The following is a 13879-nucleotide window of genomic DNA, read 5'->3' as shown; positions in this document are numbered from 1 at the left end:
GTCATTACATATATCAAGCTGCCTATCACTTCACGATACCGTTTTGAATCAATAAGTTCACCATCACCATCAAAGTTTAGTTTTTGTTCACATGGTGTTGACCTTGTTTTACAGTCTGACATACCAAACCTTTCCAGTATCTTGGTTATGTACCTTGTTTGGTTCATCGTTATTTTTCCTTCACTTTGTGTAAAATCAATGCCTAGGAAATGTCCAAGCCTCCCAAGATATTTCATCTTAAATTTTTCACTTAACATTTATTTTACACTTGTGAGTGAGTCACTATCACTAGCAGCGATAATTAGATCATCGACCCAAATTATCAAAATGATCCTTTCTGTTGCAGTTTGTTTGTTATAAACACAGTGATCAGCTGGGTTCTGTGTAAAACCATTTTCACTAAGGTGATCATGCAACATTTTGTTCCAGTTCCTTCCTGACTGTTTCAGGCCGTACAGTGACTTGTTCAGTTTGCAGACTAGTTGCTCACCTGTATCTGACCTGACTTCAAAACCCTCTGGTTGCTCCATGTACACTTCACAGTCAATAGGAGCATGTAGATATGCTGTTTTGACATCCATCTGATGTAACTCTAAGTCATACTGAGCTGCTAGCTGCATCAAACAGCGTACTGATGTCATATTTGCAGTTGGAGAAAAAGTCTCCTTATAGTCTATTCCTGCCACTTGACTATACCCCTTTGCAACATATCTTGCCTTGTATGTCTCAGTCTCATCTGAATTGTTTTTGACCGCATAGACCCACCTGCCCCCCACTGCATTTTTACCCTCTGGCAGTGTGGTTAATGTGAATGTATCATTTTCCCTAAGGGAATCCATCTCCTCCTTCATAGCAGTAGCCCAAATCTCTGATTTTGGTGAAATCATTGCTTCTTTGAAGGTTTGTGGTGCATTGCACATTACTCTGTAGCAGTAGTCAACACTAGGTGGTATCTGGTCATCACATTTCACTTTACACTCATAGTCTTTTAAGTACTGGGGTTTCTTCCTCACTCTCTCTGGATAGCGTGGACTCTGACCATCTGAAGTCTCAATTTGCACATCTTGTGTGTCTTCTGAGTTTTGATCTGCCATCTTGGCTTTCGGCATGGGGTTTTCAAATCTCTCCCCATGAAGATCATCACTGATTTCCAAATCTGTCTGAGTTTGGTGTTCGACTACACCTTTTGTAATACACTTGACTAATCTGTTTTTAAGAACTTTCCCAGTGTCTGGGTAGACTAGGTATGCTGGACTATTTTTATCATACCCAACAAAAATACCCTTTTCACATCTTGAGTCTAACTTTTTCTTGTTCTGTCTATATGCATAGCAAACAGATCCAAATTCTTTCATCTTTGAAAGATCAGGCTTTCTCCCAGTAAACATGTAGTGTGGGGTCTGTCCTACACGCTTATTGTAACACCTATTGCGAATTACTGCAGCAGTCATTACAGCATATGTCCACAAGTTCTTTGGTTGGTTGCTTTCAAGTAGCATGCATCTTGCCATTTCGAACAGTGTTCTCCAATTTCTCTCAGCGGCCCCATTTTGATGGGTGGTGAAAGGGGCTGAAGTTTCATGTCTTATGCGTTCTTACTGAGGCAGTGACTGGAACTCTTTGGCTGTGAACTCTGTGCCATTATCTGACCTGACAGCACTTTATTTTCCCATAAGGGGGCCACATCAGCAGTAAACCTTCTCAGTAGCTTGTTACAGTATCAGCTGGCTTGCTTGTTGGAGGAGAGATACACAAAGAACCGGCCCCTGAATACTCATCCGTAAATGCTTAGAGTATATCTGGAACCATCTTGTCGCCTCTGGCCTCATATGGGCCATGCCAAATCGAAGTGGGTGGCAACAAGCCGTGCAAGCAGCCCGCTTTTTTTTTGCCTTTCAGCAAGGCTCTCGTGTTTCCTGCTCTGAACAAATTTCCCTGGATGCAGAGTTCACAGTTGAGGGTAGATTTTCAATCTTACCTGTGATTTTCATTTCACTCTGTCACATTTCTAACTTTGACACATCCTCAAAATTACAGTGGCCAACATTTTGTGCCATGTGTGAATATCTAGCACCCATGACATCCATCATCATTTTCATCACTTACAGGTTAAGATAGTAAAGTCTATCGTACTCCTCGATGTCAAAGTGGTACCGTTCTTGTGGGATGAGCTTGTTACACCCCTGTCGAAAGTTGACTGAAGCTCCGTTGGCTGTCGCTGCTTTAACAGAGAAAATGTCCTGTGGAAACGACGGCACGTACAGCGCCTTCGTCAGCGTTGTTTTTACCCGACGACCCGTGTTGTCTCTCAGGTAAACCCCCCGCTGCACCTGTCCTCTCCGCGACACCCATTCGTTCTTGTTCCGTCAGCCAGCTCCACGGAATGTTTTTCCGGTTTGAAAGTCTCGTCAAACTCCTTAAACTTCCACAATGTCCGTGACTATATGTGACGTTGCTCCCGTATCAACCATCAGCCCTTTCTGTTTCAGTCCACTAACCTGACAGTCACTTATTCTGAATGCAAATGTGTGGCATTCAGCATTGTTGCTTGTTTCACATTGTCTCTTCTTTTTCGTCTGCAATTTGCGTCAGTATGAGTGGAGCTCTTGCAAAAACTACACCACTGTCTCCGTTCTTTGCGCTCTCCAGTAACGGTACATTCCCGGGCCTTGTGCCCTTTCTGGCCACAGTTGAAGCAGGTTATCTCGGTCCCTTTATCTCTCCCTCTTGGCCAGCTAACTTTAATGTTACTTGCCTTCATCACGTTGTCGTCAGTGGAAATGGCGCTAAACTTCTCGGTGCTTTCATAGCTCCTCAACTTGGTTTTGAACTTGCCAAAAGTTGTCGGCTCATCACTCTGCGTTATGTGGATGGCAAACGGCTTAAATGATTCGGGCAAACCTTTCAGAATCATTGCAATCAACAGCCCGTCACTTAAAGTCTCTTCAGCATTTCTCAGTGCTGTAATAGCCGTCTCAGCACGAATAATATAGTCCGTAACACTTTCGTCAGCGGCTTTCTGAAGAGAAGTTAGTTCAGTGTAGAGGCTAATCACACGTGGCTTCCCTTTACCTGCATAATGTTCCCTCAATATCTTCAACGCTTTTCTCCCATCATCTGCTGCTTCTCTCATTATCAGGGAAAGGCTTTTATCATTCAAAACCTGTATCAATTCTGCATAGGCTTCTTATTCTCTCTGTCTTCTTCATCTTCATCCACGCTCAATATGGCGGCCTTTAGCCCAAGCAAACGCAAGTGCCCCAAAAACTTTGTCTCCCATAACTCGTAGTTTTTTTCATCTCCGTCGAAATATAATCTATTCCATCGGCTTCCATGTTCCCTCCTGGGCCCATAACCTGTTGGTGCTGACATCTTCAGGACAGGAACACCGGTTTACTTAACGGAGGAATAAACACACATGTTCATCATTGGTGTTTTAACCAGAACGGGGGAAAATGCACTTTATTTATTTTCGCACATGCGCAGTCATACATCTCTCATAGGGCATGACTGTACCAGTGTAAGAACACAACTCAACAACATATTAGTCCACATGCCAACAGTATCAGATCATCGTCAACTGAAGTGAAATAGGCATTTTACTTTCCATAATAAAATATTACTCTAAAGTATTTTAAGAAGATAGAAGCTAATAAATATGTTTTATGTTTACTGTATATTGTATAGGCTGTAAATGTGTCTTTACATTTGTCTATTGCTGGCAGCACCAATTCACCGAGTCAAATTCTGTGAATGTGTGAATGTAGGCCACTTGGGCAATAAGAGTTATTTTGATTCTGATAGACAGTACTTCGAATTTCCTAGGCTCTTACTATATCCCATACAATCACGCGTCAGTGACCCAGGGAGCATGGGAGAAAGAGAAGACAATGTTTCCTCAATAAAAAAACAGGTTTATTGGCAAGAACCTAGTTATTTTGTATATTTTATGAAATAGGAATAACTCTGAATACACGATCAATTCATTTTGTAAATTATTTTTCAACATTTTGGTTTGTGTGATTTGTTGGCTATTTACGCTGGTAACGCGTAGTCAAGCGCATCATAATTTGGTTTATGACATCACAATGTTAAATAGGCAACATATTTTGATGTTCTGCAAAATAAGGCATAGTCTACAAATACACTGAAATGGGATGTTTGTGTTGCTGTAAAAAGGTATATGTTTAGTCTGGGCTAGAATTGATCTAATTCTGTTACAATTTAGAGTATATTCTATTCTTTTCAGCTATTCCTAGTTGTTTCATTGTCTATTTATGTGTCCCATATGGCAGGATTTGGGACAGAGGGTATAACTGTATGGTTACAATGGTTTTATTTTTATAAACATGTATTTTTGCTATTTGTTAGCCTATGATACAGAATTCAATATGATTGGGCGACAAGTTCTTTATTTTATGGTCAGATCATGTGGTTTGGGTGTGACCTTTGCTGCTAGTTCAAATATAACAAGGAATGTTGTGAAGCAAGTAAGATCTTTTTATTTGATTTGTTATGTACTATATTAGCTATATAATGTTTCTCCAAACAGAAAAAGAAGTGCAGAGTTCGCCTCGGGATTGGGAGCCGCTGTCCATCGCCGTTCCCAATCCCACCCAAACTGACGTCATTGGATGCCAGCATGGTAACTGCGTCAGTTTGGAAAAACCGGGAGAAGAAGAACGTAAAGGATCACCACCAACTTGATTCTTCCTTTGTCTCTTCTTTCCATTTGAAACCGTCTACAACATCTCTGACACCCCTCGACCCCTTGTCTGGCCGAACACCAATCGGCACTGCATCCCCCTCACCCCCTGGATCCCCTGCCAGATCCCCTTCCACTCTCTCCAAGTTCTTCAGCCTCTCTTCCCTCTCCTCTCTCCACCTGTCATCTGTCTCTTCTTCTTCTTCAGAGGAAGGATCACAGACCTCCTCCCCTTTTAGTGCTTCCTCTGTTTCCCTGGCTGTCTCAACTCAGTCATCCTCCTCTGCCACTCCCCCCAGTCCTGCCTGCCCTTCCTCCACAACCCACGTCTCCTCCCCTGCCCCCCAGTCCTCCTCTCCAAACCCCCTGGACCACCGTGGAGAGACCAACAAAGACAGTGAGACTGCCAGGTACTGCAGCCTGATATCAAATTTCATGCCAACCAACACCATTGAATTGAAATGAAAAAGCCAATATAATATAGCTAACCTAATGCATATGTCTGTGTGTCTTTACAGAGATCTTATAAGCTCTGAGGTCAAAGAGATGGGGGCAGTTGTTCCACAGACAAAGAGAACGGTACCCCGATTTGCTGGCATCGCAGGTCTGTAAACGGGTGCCATATGTTGGTGCTATTTTTCTCAATTCATCTTTGACAAAGCTTCTTTCTTACCGCTGTCCGTCTCTCGGTCTCTCTCTGCAGAGGCCTCCATTGACCTGAGGGATTCCTCTGTCTCATTGGAGAGGTAAGTACTGTAGACAATAGCCACCTTCATCTCACTCGACTCTACATAAGAGTGGTCACTCACACCATGACATGGTAAGGAATATCTGTATGCTTGTACATTAAAACAGTGTTCAAACAGACCGATTGGTGTGGAGCTACTGCTACTGAGGCCTCTAACCAGTCTCTCTTCCTCCAGGCCATTGGTCAGGCCTCGGGAAGCCATGGCTCGCCTCCCAAACCTGTTCAGCAAGAGTAGCACCCAGCTGGGGGAGCAGAGCTGCACAGGCGAGGGCGAAGACAACACCAAGCTCCTCGGGTAAAACACACACACACCTACTCTTATCTCTGAGCTCTGCTTTTTGTTTTAAATAATTCTGTGTAGTATTCAGAGTTATCTTGCGTTCATGCCTTACAAATCCATTCATTAGTTTACCTTTGGTCCACTGTTCAGATATTAGTGTGTAACTGATGGCTTCTTTCCCACAGGTTGCCTAATATTGGCAACACCTGCTTCATGAACTCTGCTCTGCAGTGCCTGCTGGGGCTGCCAGCATTTTGCAGAGACATCCTGAGACAGCAGGACACTTGGAGTTCCTCCCCCTCCTCTAAACTGCTATGGTATACAGCCTCGCTTTCACTCTCCTGTCCCACCTGTACACACACTGACCCACCCATCTAGACGCTTATAGTTACAGTACACAAGTCCCGCCTCAATGTATGTGTCAGTGGAGGCTGCTGAGGGGAGAACGGCTCGTAATGATGTCTGTAATGGAGCAAATGGAATGGCATCAAACACATAGAAACCATATGTTTGATGTATTTGATAGCATTCCACTGATTCCGCTCCAGCCATTACCAATTAAGGTGCCATCAACCTCCTGTGGTATGTATGTACAGTATGTATGTATGTATGTATGTATGTATGTATGTATGTATGTATGTATGTATGTATGTATGTATGTATGTATGTATGTATGTATGTATGTATGTATGTATGTATGTATGTATCTATGTATCTATGTATACTAAACAAATATACTGCTCCAAAAAATAAAGGGAACACTTAAACAACACAATGTAACTCCAAGTCAATCACACTTCTGTGAAATCAAACTGTCCACTTAGGAAGCAACACTGATTGACAATAAATTTCACATGCTGTTGTGCAAATGGAATAGACAACAGGTGGAAATTATAGGCAATTAGCAAGACACCCCCAATAAAGGAGTGGTTCTGCAGGTGGTAACCACAGACCACTTCTCAGTTCCTATGCTTCCTGGCTGATGTTTTGGTCACTTTTGAATGCTGGCGGTGCTTTCACTCTAGTGGTAGCATGAGACGGAGTCTACAACCCACACAAGTGGCTCAGGTAGTGCAGCTCATCCAGGATGGCGCATCAATGCGAGCTGTGGCAAGAAGGTTTGCTGTGTCTGTCAGCGTAGTGTGGAGGCGCTACCAGGAGACAGGCCAGTACATCAGGAGACATGGAGGAGGCCGTAAGAGGGCAACAACCCAGCAGCAGGACCGCTACCTCCGCCTTTGTGCAAGGAGGAGCAGGAGGAGCACTGCCAGAGCCCAGCAAAATTACCTCCAGGAGGCCACAAATGTGCATGTGTCTGCTCAAAACGGTCAGAAACAGACTCCATGAGGGTGGTATGAGGGCCCGACGTCCACAGGTGGGGGTTGTGCTTACAGCCCAACACCGTGCAGGTCGTTTGGCATTTGCCAGAGAACACCAAGATTGGCAAATTCGCCACTGGCGCCCTGTGCTCTTCACAGATGAATGCAGGTTCACACTGAGCACATGTGACAGACGTGACAGAGTCTGGAGACGCCGTGGAGAACGTTCTACTGCCTGCAACATCCTCCAGCATGACCGGTTTGGCGGTGGGTCAGTCATGGTGTGGGGTGGCATTTCTTTGGGGGGCCGCACAGCCCTCCATGTGCTCGCCAGAGGTAGCCTGACTGCCATTAGGTACCGAGATGAGATCCTCAGACCCCTTGTGAGACCATATGCTGGTGCGGTTGGCCCTGGGTTCCTCCTAATGCAAGACAATGCTAGACCTCATGTGGCTGGAGTGTGTCAGCAGTTCCTACAAGAGGAAAGCATTGATGCTATGGACTGGCCCGCCCGTTCCCCAGACCTGAATCCAATTGAGCACATCTGGGACATCATGTCTCGCTCCATCCACCAACGCCACATTGCACCACAGACTGTCCAGGAGTAGGCGGATGCTTTAGTCCAGGTCTGGGAGGACATCCCTCAGGAGACCATCCGCCACCTCATCAGGAGCATGCCCAGGCGTTGTAGGGAGGTCATACAGGCACATGGAGGCCACACACACTACTGAGCCTCATTTTGACTTGTTTTAAGGACATTACATCAAAGTTGGATCAGCCTGTAGTGTGGTTTTCCACTTTCATTTTGAGTGTGACTCCAAATCCAGACCTCCATGGGTTGATAAATTGGATTTCCATTGATTATTTTTGTGTGATTTTGTTGTCAGCACATTCAACTATGTAAAGATAAAAGTATTTCATTCATTCAGATCTAGGATGTGTTATTTTAGTGTTCCCTTTATTTTTTTGAGCAGTGTATATAAATGCAACATGCAACAATTTCAAATATTTGACTCTGTTACAATTCATATAAGGAAATGAGTCTATTGAAATAAATTCATTAGGCCATAATCTATGGATTTCACGACTGAGCAAGGGCACAGCCATGGGTGGGGCTGGGAAGGCGTAGGCCCACCCACTGGGGAGTTAGGTCCAGTCGATCAGAATGAGATTTCCCCCACAAAAGGGCTTTATTACAGACAGAAATACTCCTCAGCACCCCCTCAGACGATGCCGCAGGTGAAGAAGCTGGATGTGGAGGTCCTGGGCTTGTGTGGTTACACGTGGTCTGCGGTTGGGAGGCCGGTTGGACGTACTGCCAAATTCTCTAAAACAATGTTGGAGATGGCTTATGGTATAGAAATTAACATTCAATTCTCTGGCAACAGCTCTGGTGGACATTCCTGCTGTCAGCATGCCAATTGCACACTCCCTCAAAACCTGTGACATCTGTGGTATTGTGTTGTGTAACAAAACTGCACATTTTAGAGTGGCCTTTTATTGTCCTCAGCACAAGGTTTACCTGTGTACCTGTGTGATGATCATGCTGTTTAATCAGCTTCTTGATATACCACCTGTCAGGTGGATGGATTATCTTGGCAAAGGATAAATGCTCACTAACAGGGATGTTAACAAATTTGTGCACAGAATTTGAGAAAAATAAGCTTTTTGTACATATGGAACTTTTCTGTGATCTTTTATTTCAGCTCATGAAACATGGGACCAACACTTCACATGTTGCATTTATATTTTTGTTCAGTGTACTGTATGTATGTATGTATGTATATATGTATGTATACTGTCTTTTGTACACTCTTAGTGCCTCATATGATTTTTAAGATAAAACCACACCCAACTCAGCTACTGATTAACACCAGAGATGATTTCCTGTCACAATCAGGAATCAGTTGAATCATATTTGATCAGAGGCTAAAGTAGAAGCACAGAGCTAATCTGTGGCCAAAGTGAGAGAGTGAAACCTGAATGCATGCTCTTTGTCTCCCTCCACAGCTGCTTTGCCGAGTTACATCAGGCAAGGCTTTCTGGAGGCACTATCAATGCTAAGAAAAAGGAAAAGATGAAAATCCTTCAAACAGTCAAGCGCTGTCTCTCCGTTGTCAATGAGGACTATGAGGACGACGGTGAACAGGTAAGATATTATATGCTAAAAGACTCACTTAACAATAAACCTGGGACACGTGACCATCTTTTTCCTTAGCTCTGTTTCAGTTGTAGTTGTTGATGTATTTTCTGTTTCTTTCCCATTCTTCTCTTAGGATGCCCATGAATGTGTGTTGCTCCTCCTCTTTCAGCTGAAGGAGGAGGGTATGGCATTAAAGGGCTCCCCAGAGCCATACACCTGCCCCGTGAAGCAGTTAGAATTCAAGCTGAAGACTTTCCGTACCTGCACCAGGTAACAGCTGTCATTTGTATATGGTGTACCTTGATGTCTTCATCACATTTGTGAGGAGGTTTAATGTCAGCATAACATGCAGGATACAGAGGTAAAGCATTAACCTCTTGCGTGTATCCTACCACTGGGGGCGCCACAGCGCATTTTGGAAAAAATTCGTTCCCATTTTCAACGGCCTACTAATCAAACTCAGAAGCTAGGACATGCATATACTTATTTTATATGGATAGAAAACACCCTAAAGTTTCTAAAACAGTTTGAATGGTGTCTGTGAGTATAACAGAACTCGTATGGCAGTCAAAACCCCGAGACCGATTGAACCAGGAAGTGGGATTCTGAATTGTGGACTCGACTTCACAGCCTTCCCTGTAATTCACAACGTGAAAAAATGATAATTGAGCACTTTCCAGTGCTTCCACTAGATGTCCCCAGTCTTTACAAAGTGTTTTGAGGCTTCTGCTGTCGAAACTCAGTGTAGGAGACGATGAGGCAATTGGTCACAGTAGTAGGGCCATCAGCATTGTGACGTCGGCGGCCGTGTCTGCCCCCACCTTTGGAAACGTTTTGAAACACAATGAAATCGTCCCACTCGAATCTTATTGGCTCTCTTGTTGAAACAGGCCCTGAAGATTAATGTTATACAACGTTTGACATGTTTGAACGAACCTAAAGAAGGGAAAATAGTCATTTTTCATTAGCCAAGTCCCGCGCCCGTATCAACCTTTGGTTACAGCCTTCGGACGCGCTAACAACATCAAGCTAATGGAACATAAAGGATGGACTTTTTCGACCGAAAATACATTTGTCGTGGACCTGGGATTCCTGGAAGTGCTTTCTGATGAAGACAACTAAAGGTGAGGGATTATTGGCAATATTATACAAGATCAGATGTGATGTGCGATTGTTCCAAGATGGCGACGAGCTAGGCTTTCTAGCTCATTTTCTGAGTATCGCATCCCCTTTTATCTCAGTGTGATTACCCTGTAAAGTTCATTTAAAATCTGTTATGACGGGTGTTTTCAAGAGATATTCATATATAAATCTTAGAATGACAATGTAAAAAAAAAAAATCGTTTTCGAATAGTAATTTATAAATTTGTAGCACTGTTTCCCGGGACGCATTTTATGGGAAAATAGTTAGTCAACGTCAGGTGCCGATGTAAAATGCTGTTTTTATATAGAAATATGACCTTTATTGAACAAAAGATTGCATGCTGTGTGTAACATGATGTCCTAGGTGTGTCATCTGATGAAGTTTGTAAAAGGTTAGTGCTGCATTTAGCTGTTTTTTGGTTATATGTGATGCATGTGCTTGGTCGGAAAATTCATATGATGCTACTTTTACCATGTACTCCTCTAACATAATCTAATATTGTGCTTTTCCTGTAAAACCTTTTTGAAATCGGACAACGAGGGTCGATTCAAGAGAGGTGGAACTATAAAACGAAATGAGACAGTCCTATATTTGAAAGAAAAAAAAATATTGAATTTCGTTATGCTAATGTCGCTAGGAGTTTTCGCTGGAAAATGATCCCGCTAACGGGATGAGACGCTTAAGTTAAGATAGTTAGTGTGTAGAGGGATCAAAAGGTTTGTGTTGGAGAGCTGATGCATTTCTCTCCGTACCTCTGAAGCTGTGGAGTTATAGTGTATGGTCAGGAGGATTACAATCACCTGTCACTGAACCTGAGCCAAGACCTGACACACAGCCTGGACCTCTACTTTAAGGTCAGCACTTAGCTTCAACCAAGAGTTAGTGAGTATGTCAAGGAACACTATCATTAATGTCATAATTGTATTGCTATGCTTTGTTACCTAGCCATCTGCGTTAGAGTGTGCATGCAGGGTGTGCTCAGGCAGCATGGCATCTGTGACTAGGCACTTCCTCACGCTGCCCCGGTGAGTCCCCCCCATCATCATCTCAGATTACAATTGACAGTCCTGATCTAACTCACCAAACTGGGTTATTGATTTGACTACAAGACTGATGCCTTTGTCTGTGTGAATGCCTGCCTGGTCGTCTGTGTATGTGAATGCCTGCCTGCCTCTGCCCGTCTGTCCGTCTGTCTGTGTGTGTGAATGCCTGTCTGTCTCTGAGCAGGGTCCTAATGCTTCATATCAAGCGGTTTACTGCAGGCAACTGGGAGCCAGAGAAGGTGGATGATCCCATATCCATCCCTGCAGAACTGACCCTCCCAGCCGTATGTGGGGCGACAGCCCCTGCAGAACTGACCCTCCCAGCCGTATGTGGGGCGACAGCCCCTGTCCAGCATGGAGCCAGGTTGGTTTAGACTCTGTTTGGGCACATTGGGTAGCCAACACACACCATGATTTTCACACACTAGATATTTATTTTCAATGCCATCAATTTACACAGGGCAAGCTCCATGGGGAAAAATAACATGGACAACACACCTGCAAACTCCCCGAAAGGCACCCTTGATAGACCAGGTAGGACATTGTGTTACTGACATCATGCAGAACAGCCTCTCATGAAACAGGACTATTGAGGAAAGCAAGTCAGAAGCTGAAGTTAAGAGTATATTTATTGATAGGTTTCCACTTCACTTTCTGGTTTGCATTTACACTATATTTGATATACCCTCACCAGCTTCAAATTCCTCTGACCAGCTAGAGAAACCAGCTGACAGTGAGAAAGAGCAGCAGGCAGCCGCTGTGGTGAGGAGAGAGAGAGGGAGAGAGAGAGAGAAATAGAGAGAGAGAGAGAAAGAGAGAGAGAAATAGATAACAGATAATTCCATCCAGTTGAGATAGTGGGCGGATCAAGATAAGGCAGTTATAGAAGGCACCCCTATCCTGTAGACAAAATAACAATCCTATTATTAAATGTGTTTCCTTACAGAGACACCAGCCAGACAATATCTACAAATTGTCAAGTGTGATCTCACATCTGGGAGACAACATGTGTACAGGTAAAATGCACGCACGCACACACAATTCTGAAAGCTTAATGTACACCCTATTCTGTTTCCCTTGTTCCCTAGGCCACTACATCAGTGATGTTTTGGACAGCCGTGGCAGTGGGTGGCTCTGCCTGGATGACTCACATGTCTTGAGGACAGATGAGGCCACTGTGCTGAGGGCAACGGCACAGACTGCCTACATCCTGTTCTATGTCTGCAGGTAAGGCTCTAGCCCACACATTTGAGAAGAATGCCACAAATGGAGTCAATCACGACAATGAGTCATCAAGAAAAAAAAATTGTTCAAAGCTAGAAAGATGATTAATTGACCACGCATTAAGAGTTATCCCTTTAACCTGTAATCCCTCTGTATGTGTTATTTTCCAGACATTGTATGTACATGTAAGATCTCCCTGTCATTTCTCATTGTAGTGGACCAGGTGAAGGAGACCAGGCCCCTCAATACTAGGAGAAGCACCAGGAGAACCCATCGTTAGGGGCACAGCGCTCAGGGACCACCTGGAGTAGCACCTACCGCACACCAAGAAACATCAGATTCATCGAATTAGGATGCCCTAGACCACCATTAGGATGCCCTAGACCACCATCAAGCTGCCCTAGACCACCATCATGCTGCCCTAGACCACCATCAAGCTGCCCTAGACCACCATCAAGCTGCCCTAGACCACCATCAAGCTGCCCTAGACCACCATCAAGCTGCCCTAGACTACCATCAAGCTGCCTTAGAACACCATCAGACCACCAGGACATCAGTCTGCTCTAGACAACACCAGGACATCAGGCTGCCCTAGACCACCAGAAGAAACAGCCTACACCACTGTAGGCTATCCACTGTATGTTTACAATTATATAAATATAAAACATCTCACCTACCTAGTGCAATTCATTTTCCTTTACTGTACATGGTAGTTCATAACTGTACCTACAGTGCATTCAGAAAGTATTCAGACCCCTTGACTTTTTCCACATTTTGTGAAGTTACAGCCTTATTCTAAAATGGATTAAATTGTTTTTCTTCTCATCAATCTACTCCATAATGACAGCAAAAACAGGTTTTTAGAATTTTTTGCAAATTTATAAAGAAAACAAAAAGCTTAACTATCACATTTACATAAGTATTCAGACCCTTTACTCAGTACTTTGTTGAAGCACCTTTGGCAGCGATTACACCCTCGAGTCTTCTTGGGTATGACGCTACAAGCTTAGCACACCTGTATTTGGGGAGTTTCTCCCATTCTTCTCTGCAGATCCTCTCAAGCTCTGTCAGGTTGGATGGGGAGAATCGCTGCACAGCTATTTTAAGGTCTCCAGAGATGTTCAATCAGGTTAAAGTCTGGGCTCTGGCTGGGCCACTCAGAGACTTGTCCCCAAGCCACCCCTGCGTTGTCTTGGCTGTGTGCTTATGGCCGTTGTCTTGTTGGAAGTTGACCCCTTCGCCCCAGTCTGAGATCCTGAACGCTCTGGAGTTG

The 13879-nt window shown here is 44.0% G+C and overlaps 1 protein-coding gene across 3 annotated transcripts in view; it reads left to right on the top strand.

Moving 5' to 3' along the window:
- The window catches only part of LOC115200759 (ubiquitin carboxyl-terminal hydrolase 29-like), a 14095-nt gene extending 818 nt beyond the window's left edge, over positions 1-13277 (top strand). Inside the window, exons 2-17 of one of the 3 annotated variants that reach the window (XM_029763921.1) lie at positions 4553-5115; positions 5224-5309; positions 5409-5451; positions 5629-5748; positions 5919-6050; positions 9063-9201; positions 9329-9465; positions 11100-11193; positions 11285-11364; positions 11567-11670; positions 11713-11746; positions 11843-11916; positions 12077-12144; positions 12329-12398; positions 12471-12609; positions 12822-13277. In XM_029763921.1, the coding sequence (XP_029619781.1) occupies positions 4553-5115; positions 5224-5309; positions 5409-5451; positions 5629-5748; positions 5919-6050; positions 9063-9201; positions 9329-9465; positions 11100-11193; positions 11285-11364; positions 11567-11670; positions 11713-11746; positions 11843-11916; positions 12077-12144; positions 12329-12398; positions 12471-12609; positions 12822-12858 (1920 nt within the window). In that variant the 3' untranslated portion in view covers positions 12859-13277. Of the gene's footprint in view, positions 1-4552; positions 5116-5223; positions 5310-5408; positions 5452-5628; positions 5749-5918; positions 6051-9062; positions 9202-9328; positions 9466-11099; positions 11194-11284; positions 11365-11566; positions 11671-11712; positions 11747-11842; positions 11917-12076; positions 12145-12328 lie in introns of all 3 variants that reach the window. The other 2 variants (XM_029763917.1, XM_029763924.1) reach the window with 2 other exon arrangements.
- Positions 13278-13879: the final 602 nt, after the last annotated feature.

The sequence above is a fragment of the Salmo trutta genome, chromosome 1 (genome assembly GCF_901001165.1).
Source record: "Salmo trutta chromosome 1, fSalTru1.1, whole genome shotgun sequence".
Lineage (NCBI taxonomy): Eukaryota > Metazoa > Chordata > Actinopteri > Salmoniformes > Salmonidae > Salmo > Salmo trutta.
Note: the sequence above shows the minus strand (reverse complement) of the source record. Positions and strands in the feature narration are given on the sequence as shown.